The sequence below is a fragment of the Chlamydotis macqueenii genome, chromosome 10 (genome assembly GCF_036417535.1).
Source record: "Chlamydotis macqueenii isolate bChlMac1 chromosome 10, bChlMac1.mat, whole genome shotgun sequence".
NCBI lineage: Eukaryota > Metazoa > Chordata > Aves > Otidiformes > Otididae > Chlamydotis > Chlamydotis macqueenii.
The window spans coordinates 19,707,951-19,725,020 of record NC_141565.1 but is presented as its reverse complement, the minus strand read 5'-3'; the positions used below and the strand labels follow the sequence as shown (position 1 = coordinate 19,725,020).

The window sequence follows — 17,070 nt, the reverse complement described above, 5'->3', positions numbered from 1 at the left end:
ATCTTAATAGTAACCATACAATAGTTCTACTTGGTTGAACAGTGCCCTGTTGTGTGCAAGCTCATCAGCCATGCTAATCAACCGAACATCTGTAACAGCTTTATCATATTCTCTAATGGGTATTACTCTGCTTGCTGGTTCAATTTTAGTGCTTTTTCTGTTATAGTCTCGCTTTGGGTTTGATGTCTCTGCTACTAGTTTGAAATTCGGCCAAAGTGCAGTAATCAGGTTTTCAGGCAATATCTCATAGTTTCTTTTTTTAAAAAAAAACTTTGCATAAAAATATTTGAGTATTTTATTTCTGCTCATAAGAGAGGAAAGTCTCTTGGGCTGAATAACTTTTAAAGTGGAACTTCATAGACATCAATGCAGATTAATCTGCCTTGGTCTCAAGTAAGAAATAGAAGGGAAAAAAGTACTGCAATGGATTCAGCGATAACCATTCAGCTGTGACTCTGAGCTTTTCTTTCCTTTCACATCAGTGCTCTATGCTGCAGGGGATTATTTTCTCTCATGTGACTTTGAGTGAGATAATCACAGACAGGATAGATTAAGGGTACCTGTGGCCATATCTCCTGAAGCTCGGTTCCTTGCTGAAATTGGTGAATTTGTCTATCTAGCTCCTCCATTCCCAGGCTATAGATATTTCAAAAGAATAAGAAAAGGCTGGGAAGAATCTATATAAAATGTAAATTTCACATTTTTTACTTTTCCATGTTTACCTATATACCTAAAGTATTTATGCCATTTTGCCCTCTTGGTATCATAATTCTTGGTAATCAATTACTCTTTCATAATTAAACAGAGACAATACATATCCTTGCCCATTGCGTTTCAGCTGTAAGCAAGTGTGATGGCTGGAGCTGGTCCTTCAGCTCGCGAGGTGAGGCCTCAGCTTGAGACTGCAGTGGCACACTTGCCCAGTGCTGGTTTTGTCCGTTGATGTGAATTACTCCCTGTGAGTAGTTGCCTTGATGTAGAGAGCTGTGCATGGCCCAGTGTTACGCTTAGCTTCTCCATCACTGGAGGCAATTTGAAGGATGCATTGAGCTTCGGAGCAGAAGACTCACCAGAGAAGCTTCTTGCTGTTGGCTTCCCCACTCAAACTGCTCTGTCTTAGCACTGAGCTGAGTTTTTTGATAAAATCTCTCCAGCATGTGCGTATTGGTGTAGAGACTGTTGTACTCAATGTGTGCTGACCTTAAAAACAAGGGTTTACTGGTAGTTCAGTGATCCACGTGACACCTCACCCTTGCCTACCATGGCAAAAACTGTAGATGTCTAATAGCTAAAGAGGAAAAAACAAAGTATGCCCTGTGTTCACCAGCGGGCTTCTTCCTCTGCTTATATGGCAACAAGGCAGAAAACAAGCCTATGGGATCTGTATTGGGTCAGCTTGCCGATAGGTCATATCTTCCTCTTGGCTGGCTTCTGCTCAAGATGGAGAAAAAAGAAACCTGTGTGTGAGGCTTATGGAAAGAAGAGAAACGTTCCATCACTGCTCATGTGGAGCAATGTGTCTCACAAACAAGTTAGCATCAATTTTTATGTCAACTTTGGTCTAGGGGTTTGTCGTCTTGGTATTGGTCAAGAAGACAGTTGTATAGGGTGATAGTAAAATGTTAAGTTTGCATCTATGTGTTGGCGTACAGATGTGCCAGAGGAGCCATGCAGGGGACAATCATCTGTGTCCGTCACATAATACAATTGCTTGTTTGAGTTTTTGATGTGATATCCTTTGTAATGACTCCCCGCTAAGTTATGGAAAAAGCTGAAATAGTGGTTAAAAAACAAAACAAAACAAAAAAAACTGACAATAACAAAAATAATCCCAAAGCAAAACCTGGCCATCAGACCTCTGAAATGTAATGGGGAAAGGCTGCCCTTTCTTGCTCTGAGTAAATTGGCTAGAAGAGTCTGCATCAAAATGTATTATTAAAGTCTTTAAAATGTGAAATCTTGGAGGCCTTTTCCATTTGAAAGCAAAGCTGAGTCCAAGCGGTCGTGGGAAGTCAGAAGGTCCAGACGTTCAGACTGGAGAGGTGCAGGTGGAGCTTGGGCACTTAGAGGCTCTTGTCTTTGAGTATCTGTTAGGGATTTTATTCATTTCCATTGGAAACAAAGAGGTAACTATATATTCCTTTTTCTGGAAAATGCCTGATTAATGCAATACACAGGTCATGTTTTAGGTTTTGCTTGGGTGCTCTGAGTAACTAAAGACGTGGTCATGCACTGACGATTTCTTGCCTGTATTGAGTTAGGCATATGACAAAAATGCCGTTAAAATTGAATACACTTTCTTCTAGGTACTTAAGCATTCATGAGGCTTTTAGAAGGAGAAAAGAGTAAGAAGGAAAGGATTTTTCTGTGACTGTCTGTTTAGTATACATTATTGGATGTTATAGATATGTCTTTTTGTATGTAGCTAGCTGTAAATGTATGTGTGTACACATACACAGCCAGCAACGTGTTTTACTGTTTAACTGACAAAATCTCCTAAGATTTCGGGGTTTTTTCCAAGCCCAAAGCATACTGATGCTTTAATTTGTCGACTATAAAGTTATGAGACATAAACTCTTTTCTCAAATATTGGAGTTGAAACCCTGATCAGCATTCGCAGGGCTCCCCAGCCAGGTGAGGCGATGCCGCACGGGAGGTGGATGTTAATGCCGTCTGGGAGAGGGCGAGTGTACGGATAAACTTTTGTCTGGACAAGGAATATCAAAGCGAGATTACGTATGCTATGGAAAGCGATGAATTATATTTGGGCAACTATGCAGGGTAAAAGAAGCTTTTATCAGGTAGTTGGGTCCTTTCCCCCCACTGCAGCCACACAAGATGTAGTTCATCCAACGTCGTATTTGATTCTTCCAATAGCTTTGATTTATTTATCTTAATTCTAGAGCCTTAGATTATTTTCAAGTGACTAGTGACATCTTGTCATCTGGGTTCAAAGAACTTCTGACCCCTGGAGGTAGCTGTCCTGTGACGCCTGGTTGAAGGTGATGACCCATATGTGTTTATCAAACGGGTGTCTGAAATTGGGAAGTTACAAGGGGAAAGCCTCAGGCATACAAATTATAGCAATAGTGGCCTGAAAATAACAGAGGAAATACTTTATTTGTGACAGATCACTCCTCTGGAAAAAAAAAAATAAGGCGTTTTGAAGTTTGTTATTGGTTTGAAATGTTGTTATTCCAAGAAAGGAGTAATTAGTGGAGAGAGCGGAGGCCATGTCATCAAGGGTGCATTGCAATTTTAACACAACAGTATGTTAATCACTGGGTTTTGAAATGCAAGAGGCTGTTGCACTGACTTTTACGGCATGGGTTGGGTAGATATTTCATAATCTACTGAAGTATAATGTATCAGTATAACGCTAATAAATGGAGGTATTTAAAGTAGCAGCAGAAGTTAGCTTTTAGCAATGACTGCAGAATATGAAAAACCAATATTTTTAAGTTTTAATAACACTTGTAGGGAGTTGCAAGCTTTCCCTTGTGCTAAACAGGCAAGATTCCTGTATTTATTGTAGGTAAAGAATTTTTACCAAGATGTTGCAACCTGAAGGTTTTGGTACACTGTAAAAACACCCTTTCCTCCGGTATGATTTGTCAAGAACAATTTTGGCACTGAAGGTAAGATTTTACTTGGAAACTGGGTAACTAGGGCACATGAAGTCTGTGCACAGATGAACACTGCAGCAAACCTACATGTCTGCTCCGTGGGGCTGGAGCGCCGTCCCTCAGCAGCAAGGACAGAGCCTGCTCCTGCGTCTGTACCAGGACCCTGCTCTTGCCATTTGACATCAAATGTCTTGGCTCATGCCTGGGCGGTTAATATTGTCATAGCAGGTGTCTTGTCTAATAGGTGTCTTAAACAAGACCTCTACTCACAGAAGAAATAGAGTTGTTTTTAATACTAGCAGGTTCTGTAACGGAAACTTCTCAAAATATTATGAAATTAAATCCTCAGATATTTTTGTGTTGTTTGTTTCTGATAAACTTGTGAATTGCAAGGCATGACTGGTTGGACAGAAAAAGCAAACAGTATCTAGATAAGTTTTAAGGTCTTAAGAGTAAACTCTTCTCCAAATGTGTGTTTTCTCGTGAGCTTTCGTATTTCCCAATGCATGGATGTTTCCTGAACTAATGAAGAAAAGAGCAGTAGAATTCTCTTGTAATTTAATATCTATATTTTTAATTTGAAAAATTAGCGTACACTATCAGTGTAACATCTTCACTGTACCAACACCAAAAAGAAAGACAGAACTTGATTTTTAACAACAGTAACATATCACCGGACTTGATTAACGCTATTCAGAATAGGTCTTCTGTACATATAGGTCTGGAGTTAGTATTGGTTAAGAGACTTACTAATTTTAAATTGTATTATGTAGTTGATTAAATTGAAGGAGTTAAGAGATTCTGATAATCATTCCCCTGCAAACTTAGGGGAAAATGCAAAGCTGGGTCTTTTGTGAAGTGTTCCCATGGGTGTCCCAAAACTGATGGAGGTGGACTGTCTCTGCAGGTGGTGCAGAGAAAAGACCTCTGGCTAGATTTCAAGAGGCTCTCAAATTGTTGATAAGCAGAGCTGTGGAAGGTGATGGTCTTAAAATAAAGTAGGATTCCCAAGAACTTCTAAGATAAATGTCATTCCTTAATGATTTTCTTTTTGTAGCTTCACTGCTTTTGTTGATGTGGAGTAACTCCCTATGGCTCAGCTGACTTACTGCTTTCTTTAGTGGCTCTGGCTCTAAAATGGAAGAACTGCAGATACTGAGTTCAGCAAACCTGTTGTATTTTCAGAGAGGATCTTAATGTCATGACAAATAAGAGGTATAAAGTAGAGATGCTCTGTGACACTGTTCACAGAAAGATTAGTGCAGAGGGAGAGTGGGTGTTCAGTTATTACAAACATTCTTTGCTTCACTGGGAGAAGGAGGGACTGCAGTAAATACAGGGCTAGGGAAGGTGATCTGTAGACCAGAACCAGCTGTGTGGTCCATGTACTGGAGAGATGTAGATCAAGTGGATGGATGGGCAGGTGAAGCAGGGGGCTGTGGCTGAAAGAGTCAATAAATGCAGTGAGCAAGAGGAGTTGTAATAAAACTCTCCACAGAACAGTTGCTGGTTCTTCTATTTTAAGCTTTTTGTAAGTTAATTTTGTTTAAAATGACACTTTGAGACTTTTAACTAAGTGTCTGCTAGTGAGACACTGGAGATGACTTTAATCCTACTTAGTGCTTGGTAATGGTGAAATTTCTCTAAAACTTTCCTCCTCCTCTTTGTGCCTATAGTCCAACTTCATGGGGATGACTTGTCTATTGCTGATCTCCCCATAGGGACAGGAAGGCTGAGGAAGAGCCACAGGCAGCCTCACAACTGCTACCTGCAAAGGCTGCCCGCTAATGAGCGGTGCTGCCATGCAGCTGCAGAACAAAGATCTAATGAGACCCCAAAGGAGGCAGAGCAACCACGGTTTTCCTTGGAGCACCATTTTAAACGTTTCCTTGGAACAAGCCACAGCATTGCTTAGTGGGTTTTTTAACTCTATTCTTGGTCGTGCTCCTTAGCTTTTAACCGGTCAGTTCTTACGTATTTACAGCCTTTTGGGTTCATTGGATGCATTGGCATTTACTTCAGAAGCACTGGCTCTGTAATATTCAATTTCCTCTGTGTTTTGTTTTTTCTAATCTATAACGTTAAATTACTCAGATACCTTAATCCGTAGATTTGCCTGTTGGATGATGTCAGAGTTGAATTGATGATTTCTTTCAAGTAGCAGAAATCTCTTCTGAGCTCTCGTATTGAGCTAGCACCACATCTGTGTCATTGGAACAAATAACAAACATAAGTTTTTATTTTTAAAAAAAGATTTTTTGGTGAACTCTAGCATTGGATAGGTCTGCCTTTGGCTTGATACTTCTGTATACCTTTGGTGCTGTTGACTTAGAGTCATCTCAGTAGAGACAGATCCCAGTGAGCTGGGCTGTCTTGGTACCAGAGCAAAGTCTAGAGATTAGACAGTAGAATGTAGTACTTCTACTTTGCATTTTCAAAGCCTGCAATTGTAGTGTCTTTTAAAGACTTTTTTTTTAAACTGAGCATGTATGGTAACTGCACACTTATTTTTAGAAAGCTATAGAATGTCTCCATCATGGCACTGGCTCCTGTCAGTCTGAGAATATGGACTATGAGTCCACCATGTAGGTATTTCTCATTGAAACAAAATATACTGGGTCATTTTTCACAGCAAATAATTTAATTTTGAAGGAAATGAGAAATGGATATTTTCAATGTTGGTTTTTTTTCCCCCGAATTAGAAGTGGGTTTCTTGAAGTTGTTGAGGTGTGTTCTACACTAACCAGTGCATCTCATTTTTATGATTCCCCATGGAAATGACTTTATAATTTAACTAGAGTGTTAATCTCAAAATTCAATATGAGATTGCAAAAATTCTTTCCCTCTGCAAAGACGTGCTGACCTCTAGTGTCAGTACACTGGTCTATTTTCTGTTTTGTGGTTTGTGATCAATACAGTAAAATAAGTTCTTGGTCTCTGTAGCTCTCTTGAGTTCCAGGAATTTCTGATTAATTTAGACTTAGTGACACTACAGATTCCTTGAGGTCAAACTCAAACTTTAAGTTGAACTTGTCAGCCAGATCTGACAAGTTCCATTTCTGTATATAGAAATAAAAATTCTACCGTTGGGGAACTACTGCTTTTTACACTTTACTCTGGGTAGTAAAAATTAAGGTCACTGAATAAAATTACTGGCTCTTGAACCTTTCCCAAACTTCCTATTTCTTTCAGACATTCTTGTCCATCACTTGTTATATTGTATGATCTGAAAGTGCATAGGTTTTGAAAGCTAATTTTGAAGGAAGAAAAATCAAGTTGAAATTCGTGTGTGTTTTCATCCCATGTAACTTGTTTGGCTACTGATTTTTTTTATTTTTTTTTCCCCCTGCTATCCTGTGTTTGTCTTGAACAGACTTCTCAGAGGAACTCATGAGTATTTACTTATCTCTGAAAGTCAAAGAAGTGTGTAATAATGAAATTAAGTCTGTTGTTTTTTCCTAGTATGTTTGCACCACTTCACAAGTTTTGCTTTCTTGCTGTTTTGAAATGCCTTTGGCTTCTCCTGAAAGCCGAGCACTATCTAATACTACAAAGATTTCTAATTTAAAAAATATATATATATTTCCTTTTACATATTCTGTGGGTATTACTCTGTTTCTTTATCATCTTTTCCAACCACAGCAGGTGCTGTTTGTCTTTGTTCTTTCTGGCCTTTACATACAAAGGTAATTCAAGTCAATTTATCTCAAAGCACCAAAAGTGATGTTGTGAATCTGCCCTTTTGCTTCTGCAAAATGAGGGTGAGGTAAAATTAGTCTTTGCTATTAATATTACATTACTCTCTGTTTGTAGGATGTGACATATTTGAAATATTACAATCAGATGGAAAGAAGCTGGGACCTTTTTTGTGGTGTTTGCCTCTTTCTGAACATGGATGATGTGCAAAACGACCAGGGTGACAAAGGTGACAAAGATGCTTAGCACTGTCATCTGACTTTGAGTCTCTGCGTTGGCTCTGAATAGCTTTGATGCAGATTGTTTCCATGAGCTAGATAATTGGAATACATATATTACCAACAGTAACTCACTTAGACCTTTCGAATATCATGTATTTCTGTCTGTTACCTCTGATGGGTCTAATTTTTAGACCAACAACCTTTTTTAAAAGAAGAGAGATTACAGTAAAGCTGAGCTGCAGTGCTACTCAATACTTGGTTTAGGAGCAATTTCAGAGCAAGCAGCTTACTCCAGTGACAAATATTCACTGAGGGTGTGCGAACAGCCGAAAACCATTCTCCAGCTTGGCAGAGGCAACCTGGGTGCCCAAGGGGAGGGCAGGGAGCCCATGGTGGGACTCGTGCTTTGTAACCCTTTGTGTACCCATCAGCAGCACGCCAGGATGGAGTCAGTGGAGAAAACCTCCTTTTAGCGTCTTTTCTTTAATGGGAAAGCTGTTGCTCAACAGTGAACTGAGGACGAAACTTCAAGGAATTTTATACTTCTGTCTGCTTGGTATTAAATTGTTGTTCACATGAATTTGCATCTTTCTTGGTAAAGAACTGACCTGTGTCTGAGCAGAAGGATGTGTTTGTCTGGCTTAAAACTGTGAATTGTGTGTCCTGTTTTAAAAATGAAATGTTGAGTATTCAGTAGTAGATCCTAGATTAGCAAAATCTTAAAGAACAGAGAGACAATGAAGCATTTAAAGCAATTTAAATCTTACAAGGTTAGCTAGCTGGTAATCACTGTTCTTTTAGATATTAAAATTTATTAAAATATAATGCAGGCAGAGGATGCAATGTCTTTTATGATTTTATACCCACATATAAAACTCTTCAATTTTTTCTTTTTTAGCTTCTACTGAAGCACTTTTTTCTGGCCTGAAATGGATCTATCATGTTCTGCTTTGCCCAGAGCACTTAAAGAACAAAATCAAATTAATTTAGCTCTTTCCATTGCTTTTTTTTTTTTTCCTTCCTTCCCTTCCTTGCAAAACTGCAAGAAAGCTGACATATAAGAGTGACCTACTTTAGTATTCCTCCTCCACCTCCTCCCCTCTCTCCTTCCTGCCCTTCTGGCTATCCTCACTGCTCCGGGCAAACGGTACTGCTATAAAATAGCTCCTTTCCGTGGGCTAGGATGATGATGTTCCCAAAGCAATGTTATGGGTTTTCTAACATGGCAGCTTACCAGAATTTGTCGTATTTACATCGCTACTTTTGGAAACCAGTAACGTTTTAGCTGCATATGATAAAATTCTTGGGGTCTTAGTCTGCGGGAACTGGATGTGGTTCCTCAAACTGTGTGATCCAGAGAGTTGTCTGGGGGTGGGATATTCCCCCCTACCATTTTTAGGGACTTGGGAATTGCTGTACCCCTACCGTAAGCTTCCTTCTAGTACCTGCTTTTCTGGTAGTGGACACCTGCTGAGTGATCAATACCTATTACTTGATAGAAAAGTGAGGTTTGGGTTTTGCTTATTTTCTGTTTTAGAAAAAGGTGAAAAATCAGAAAGCAATGCCTCTAACAGTGTGGAGGAGAGGATGCTGCTGTCGGTGCTGCGTGCCTTGCTGTGTAAGCTGATAGCGTACCTTGCGTGGCAAAGGGCTATGTGATATTTTTCTGGAGAGGTGAAATTCTCCCAGCAAGTCTTGGGGTTGGAATGTATCAGAGTATGTGACTTCTTTTTCTGGGGTGCTTAGCTTGAAATCCAGACACGCAATTTATAGAAGTAAACTTTAACCTGTAACGTGAAATACAGTTCACATGGAAAAATCAAGTTCAGACATCTCAGATTTGGCTTCTCAGAATGAATGGTTGCTTTCTTGACCTTAATATTTCTGTGCATTGATCTGTAGACTAATTCCTGGAGGAACCATTTGGTCTGCTCTGTGTACTGCACAACCTCACATTTTGCCCAACTACCGTTGCTCTGAAGGAGGAGGATGCTGTGGAAGTGACGGGCACAAAATATAAAAGTGACAGTTGTCATACAACTTCAGAAAAACTACTGTAAAGCTGTTTCAGGAAAGAATAAAAGTGAAATAGAATGTCATACACGGGCTAGTAGGCTTTGGCAAACCATTTATTGTCTAGCCAGAAATGAAGGTAGAAGTAGAAGCTAGCAAATTCGTTCCTGGCGTGTCATTACACCTGACGCACTTGCGTGTGATGTGCTCGCTGGTGGCTTTTTGATTGCTAGATCTTCCCCTTCAGACTTCTGTAATGCTCTTAAGCATATTGAGTACGGCTCTAGTGTGCAAAACAACAAAACAGGAATGGGTTAGATGGCTTTAATTAGATCGGTTATTGTGCGTGTTCAGATTGTTGCTAGCACAGTCTATGTACAAGGCAAGCGCAGCGCAAGCTGTTCTTGTAACAAATGTGTTAAGCTGCTGTGCTTTGTGTGTGATTGCACCTCGTGTACTCTCTCTTGCTTTAAAACTACTGTTTTTCTTACAAATAAACGAATGCTGGAGATCGATGAGAAGTAGGAACTAAAAAAATCAACTTGGCCATCACCTCTGTTTAGCTGATTATATAATTTCTAACACCGCATATCCATACCTCAGCGTGACACGTGTGTACCCTCCTGGCTAGGGGTAAGTCACAGGGAAAAAGAGGAAGATTAGAGGATCTGGCAACTTTGTATTTATTAAAAAGTGCATTAACAAGGAAGTCAGTTCTTGGGGATCATCAAATGATTCATTTTCATGTTTGTTCTTTTAACAGGTTAAGGCTTGCCACCTGGAAGACTAAACATACAGTTCACCTGAGACTGAATTGGAATTACTGAATTTAGGTGACTGAAGATGCTGCTGCTGTGGAAACAGCTGCTCCTGGTATCGTTTGTTGGCTGCCTTGGAGGTAACAACATACAACAATCTCTAACTTCCAGTTCAGAGCTATGCGTAAGCATCCAGATCCCAGAACTGAACCCCACTTGAGGAATTGAACTAAGAAACTAAGCATGCAATACGTAGCTTAAATAATACAAAATTTTAATAGTGAATGAATTAAAATAACATTTTTCCTTCAAAGTTGCTAATCTGGGCTGTGCTTTTAGAGCAAGCAGAAAGTAGTTTGCATTAAGGACGCTATTAGTAATGCATGCATTATAGGTATGCTGATTTAATAGCTTCAAGATGTTTCTCTTTAACTGAAAACTTTAAATTCTTGCTGTTGTTTGGCATGGTTGCTGCAGCTTTTGTCAAAACTTTGTTTACTTTACCATGGGTTTATTCATGAGGAGTAGTGCTATGTTATCAGTGCCCCAATTCAGCAGTTTAGAAGTTTGCTTTTCCTACTCTGCCAGACAATAACCCAGCCAATTCTCAGTATTTGGAACTTGTGCTGGGTTTTCTGGGCTTCTCTCTTCTGCTGTGTTAGCTCTTCTGAGTGATTTTTTTCCTTACCTTGTTGAGGTCAATGCTCATGGCAACAGCAGAAGTCCCTGGCTTTTCTTGGTGATTTCTTGTTCTGCTTGAGCATCCCTGGTAATGCCAAGGTGCATGTGAAGGGGGGAGGAGAGGAGAGACCCCTATGCTGTCCTCAGAGGTTGACTCTTGGTGGTTTCAGTGCACACTGTCATCTCCAGGGTTGCGAAGAGCAGGCGTAGCTGGTAGTGCCGCAATTACCCGTGTGCACGCTCTTCATAACGTTCGCTGCTGCTCAGGGAAGGAAGATACGTGCACATGCTTTGGTTGAGACACCCGCATCAAGTGGTTTATAGCCGGGGTCTGTTGTGAGATGTGTTTTCTTTGCAAAAACTCCAACGCAGGGATGGATAGAGAGACACCTTGATGCTGTGGCTAGCCTGTGCAGTCACCCAGCTGTGATTGCTCTTGTCCCCCTTCCTCCTGTAACTGGTGCTCGTGTTCTGGCTGCCCTGGGGAGCGCTGCATTCCTGCGTGAAGCGCACAGAAGCCTAACTGTGAGTAGGGTACATGGATTTAGCTTTATATGGGGACTCGGAAGGCCAGGATGTGCTTTTTGCTTAGTCAAAAACTTCAAAGAAAGTTGGGCATTTCTGAGACTGAAACAATCACCCAAGACTTGCACAGAATTATTAGTTGGAATACAGCAGCTTTGCTTTTCTCCCCTTTAAACGCCTGGGATTAGTTGATGTAATGAAGCATACTATGGGGGAAAAAAAGAGGTAAAATCTAGCCATTAAAAATCATTAGCTACCTAAATGTTTTCTATAGTGTAGTCTCGCTGGTTTTGATCTGCTGGCTATTGTTTTTGTAACAGTTTCATAGCAATACTTAAAGTGTATGAATAACTTTTATGCAATAAATCACTCGTATTGGTGACTGGCAACATGCGTATTATTTGTAGTAGAATGAATTGATTTCATTATTTTCATGGTTACGTTAGTTTTAGATGAGTATTGATGCTAAAAAAGAAGTGCTTGGCTTTTAATCTGTTAAAAATAATTTCTGCCTCTAAGATTTTTTAGTTGATACAAGGTAAGGAAGATAAGGACTAGTAACTTTATCTTGCTGTAGTTTTTGGTTACATTGATACGATTTAATAGTTATCCTATGAATTGTAACAAATCGTAGCAAATACCTGAAATACAAGTAGTACAAGAGAAGGCTAAAATATCCTAATACTTCGTTCATAGATAACATGCAATAAAATGTTCTTTTGAACACTTTGAAAAACAACAATCACTTTAGCCTTATTGAAGCTGTATCTTTTTTTAAGTTGCAAAGCATGCAAGTCTTCTGGATTGATGTGTTGAATTTAAATATGCTTTTTTTTTAAATAGAAAAAACTTTGAGATAGTACATGGGGTAGCATGGAGACCTAGGAGGGCTGGCTAACTGTTAAATAGCACAGGGTTCTCAGTCTCCCAGGCACTGCTGGTGTGTTATGAGCAGGGATATGGAGAAAGCTGTAAACGTCACCGGTTGGGGACTTGCAAACAAATACTTTGAGTATCAGCCACAACATCTGTAGAACTGTTGGTGTTACACCCTCAAAGCTTCACTTGGATCACTTTGACCTTGGTGGTGGTTTGTGTGAAGTACATAACCTCCTTCTACAAGGATGAAAGATTATTTTTCACCTATCTGTTGAAGGACTCTTTTATCCTTTAATCTTTCTTACATTTTTATTTCATGTCGTCTCAGTTCTTTTGGGTCATATTTAAAAGCAACTTAGATGAAAGCAAGTTTTTGTTTTTACTGCCTGTGAAGAAAGGTAGGCTTATAAGGGTTCAGGATGAATGGGAAAGTTTCATACCTTAAACAGTATTAATGCTGGGTCTACCAAATGACTTGCTGGAAATAATCTAGTAATAAATATGTAGTTCTGTGCAAGTGTAACTTAGTAAAGAGACACAGTATGAAAGAGATGATGTTTGCTAGAGATTCATCAACTGACATTTCTCAAAGTTCAATACTTTCAATAGTGAAGTTGGCATTGACTATCGTTGAATTTGCTAATAGAGGAATGTTTGTTACTCAGCTAATTACTCTGCTAGTAAAATCCCTGATTTCCAATGAACATTGCAGTAACAAGGAAAATGTTGCTAGTATTTTGAAGTGCAAATTATTCTGGTCTTGTGTAAGACTGTCCTTTTTTCCATGTTCATCCTACTAGCCCTTCTTTGCATCTGTTTCAGTTCATCTCCCGTCAATTAGAGTATGTCGTGAAAGTCACTTCAGTAGCCCTGGGGAGTTGGTAGACTGGGGAAGCAGCAAGAAGTCAAGCAAAAAAGCTATTTTTTCACATTGCCAGCAGCCACATGGTTTGGTGGAGCAGGGCTCCTCGGAAGCCTTGAGCAGCCGTAATTGATATATATCCCTGACTTAATGATGTTACATTGCCGTCATTGGGAATGCTGCTTGGAGTTACAGTCAGCACTTGCAGAGACAAGAGTTGGAGCCAGTTGTAATTTGCTGAAGAGCCTGAATTGAGCCTTTTGAGCTGCCTAACCCATCTCACTTGAAACTGTGCAAAAGGTCTCAATCCTGCCGTACAAATCTGCTATTTGGAGACGGGGCATGTGTTTAATGTTAACATTACGTGTTTGCTTCAATTGCTTGAATATTATTAGTGGACCTTTGGAACTGCATGCTTGTAAAATCCACTTGGGAATCCTGTAGTTGAATTTATTTCAAGACAGATTTTAGTAAGAGCACACTGTAAACATAAAACAAGTTGTTAAACAGTTTTGAGAATATTACTTTTAACCTATCGTTAAGATAGATCAGCAAGTATTCCGACTCTCTGTAGAAAACAATTTTTCTTACGCTCTGCTTATAAGCAAAAAGAGAGTTCTTTTTAAGCCCTGTCTGCGGTTCAGTGTTATGAAATAGCATCATAGCTACAGAAGTGATCTTGGTTTATAAACCTTGACATTCTCTGTCCTTACAGATAATGTATTTCAAACTAGTTCCCTTACTGCAGTGTCCTATATTAAATTGCTTTTTGTTTATCCTGTGTGAATCTTCACAGTTCATCAAAGCGAGGATGCCAGAGCACCTAATGGAAAAAAAAATGTCCCGTGGGTTTTTGTTTATTGATGTACGCTTATATCTGTGTGACTAATGATCCCACAATCTTTTTGTCCATTTACCTTGGGGAGCAAAAAGATGATTACTTAGCATTAAATATATTTATGGAGTCTCAAACAAGTGAGAAAAATGTCTACCTTGTTAGGAAAGGAATTTCAAAACACATACTTCAGTATTATTATGTTTAAATTACTCTGAAGAACAACTTCTAAGGTAAAAATGAATAAATATGCAAAGAATTATGAAACTAAGTGATGATCTGTGGTGAAGTCATTAATCTATTCCAAGTGTCTTATGACTTCTGACCCTTCTGTAGACTTCCCCCTCCTGAGCCACCCAGCTGATTTCACTTGCTCTTGGTGAGCTGGATAGCAGTTCCAGTGTTTCCAGAATGCAGGAGGATGAGTGCTGCAGGCTGTGATGCGCTGCCACTGCAGTGACAGGTGAATATGGTGATCACCTAAGATAAATAAGATAAACACTTATCAGATGAGTGTGTAAGCTGCTACTCTGCAGTTTGCGTGACAGCTGGCTTTTCTTGCCACTCGGGCTAATTTTGGCTTGGCTTTCCTGCTGCAGTCTATTGTGCTGCTCAGCTGGAGAGGAGGAGCTCTGTGGGGAGCGCTGCCTCCGTCAGCCCCAGCTGGCAGAAGCGCTGGGTGTTCGCTCACCCAGCCTTGCACAGCAGCGCTGGTGCAAGCACAGGCATTGGTTTCTTTTGCTTACTCACAATTTTCTACTGTTTTCAGCTGGTTTATACTGCTAAAGTTGACTGCTCTGTTCTCCCCAGAAAGGTTTTTTTTTTTTTTCAAGTTTCTCCTGAGCATTAAGAGGAAAAAAAAATTTTGAAGGATGTTTGAAGGGGAAATGAAACTGTGAATAAAGAGAAAGTTCAAAGAAATAAAATGATGAGAACTGTGGTGTCAATGCATGAAACTCCTGTTCTTCAGGAGATGAAAGGGCACATTTCAAACAGCTTGTCCAAGGCCAGACCTGTAGAATCCACTTGGACTAACCTTCTCTGCTAAGCTTCTATCTTGTTGCTGCTACAAATAGTGTCTCCTGACACTGTCTTAACTGCACTTTATCTAAATAGGGCAAAACAAAAAATTACCATTAAACTTTTTCCTCCAGCCTTGGGGGTGAAAAACCAACCAACCAACCAAAAAAAAAAAAAACCACCAACCGCATACTATTGTGATATACCGAAACTGTTTGGACGTTGAAGCCTGCTTCCTGTTCTGTCCCTTTACACTGAAATTTGCCAACAGGGAAGTTTTCATTCTAATTCCTTAGTTTATTTGCGTTTAAAACTAGATCATGTGATATGCATTTCTTTATGTCAATTCAGGTGTTCTTGTTGTTTTCACTTTCATTTTTTCGCTTTATTTTTTTTCCTCAGTCTAATACAGAAAAAACTCTGTCAAACCCTCAGGTTCAGCAATATCGTGTATCAGTATTTTTAGGAGACTTAAGAAATTAGAACGTATGATTCTTACTCTTTCTTGATTTCCCAAAGAGCATGAAAACATACCTTCCCTGTTCTTACTGATTTGTTGTTGCTGTTGAATCATGCCACAAGGAGAGTAGAAATATCTTCTTCAGAGGAAAAGCTTGGCTCTCCACACCTGAAATACTCTTTTATGAGGTGATGGGTGATTTCTTTGCTTGGGGATGTCCAAAAGATCTCAGTCACGTTCCTGTTTTGACCCCACATCTTCTGTCGCATATTGATTTGGAGAGGCAAAAGACACCCCTTGAAAGCAGTGTCATATGGGTCCATTTTTTTAATATCATTGCACTTGCCTTAGATCCCAAATATCAGGATCCTGTAAGATCAGTGAGATGAGTGAAAAATATTTCTGTTCATTGTAGCATCCAGTATATTTGGAGACAGGCTTGAATTTTTGACAAATCTGTACTAGCCGGCTGATCTGGAAAGCCAGTACCTTGCTCCTGTACTGAATTTACAGATGCACTGGTACATATATTTTTCCCATCAGTCTGGGATATGTTTGGGATTGGTGGGGTTTTTTTGTTTGTTTGTTTTTTTTTTTTTTTTTTTTGGAGTGTAGCTGTAGGATCTGGCCGCAGTAGTGAACGTGGTTTAAATCTGTGCTGCCTTGCATTTGTAGGTGCGGTCTGTTTGTGTAAGAATTCAGTCTCTTGCCCGATATCAGTGGGTGCATCTGTTACCTTCTTCTTGGTATGTGCTTGTGGAGGGAGATGCTATTTCCTTGTGGCTAAACATCTTTTGAAGGCACAGAAGTGCTCTTTTTTTTTTTTTTCTTTTGTCAGTATTTCTTGAAAACAAGGAGTGTACCAAACATGAATGTGTTCTTGATTTAATGTAGGTGAGGAAATAACTCGTGTTTCTGGTGAAGTCTTGTATTGAAACTGATCCCGTGTAGGAGTATATTTGCAGTCATAAATGTGTAATTCTTGGTGTAGGCTTCATGGACACTGGCAGAATGCCACCAGTACTTTTCCCTGTGCAAAACAGGTATAGCTCTTAGAAACTTGCAATAATTTTGATTTAGTCTTCAGAGAGGAGTTTCTGTATGGGTGAGAATCCATTGTAGGAAAAAAAAAATAGCTATCATCACTTACTACTACGACGCTGTTCTTGTTAAAATTCCATTTTCATTAAGAGTTACTGCATTCAGACAGAGCCAATCTGGATCTTAATGCATAATGGGTTTGCATATTAATAGTAATATCTTTTTTGTACATTATACATGTGTAGTCGTAATGTTGGAATGCATCTGTGCCAGTAGTGACTGTCGGAATTGTTTAGCTTGGATGGTTGTATATTGCTAACAAGATTCATTAGAGTGATATAAAATTTTGTTTTCTTATTGAATTAGTTATGAAGTGAGGAACCAATCTCAGAGTTCTGCTTTTCTCTGAATTGTTTGATGTCGTGGGTGCTTCATACAGGTCTGGTAACAGAA

The 17,070-nt window shown here is 39.5% G+C and overlaps 1 protein-coding gene across 1 annotated transcript in view; it reads left to right on the top strand.

Annotated features, from left to right (window-relative positions):
• CNTN3 (contactin 3) overlaps positions 1–17,070 on the top strand; it is a 104,923-nt gene that overhangs the window by 16,198 nt on the left and 71,655 nt on the right. The window contains exon 2 of the mRNA XM_086755611.1: positions 10,320–10,454. Within this exon, the coding sequence (XP_086611737.1) occupies positions 10,400–10,454 (55 nt within the window). The 5' untranslated portion in view covers positions 10,320–10,399. The remainder of the gene's footprint in view (positions 1–10,319; positions 10,455–17,070) is intronic.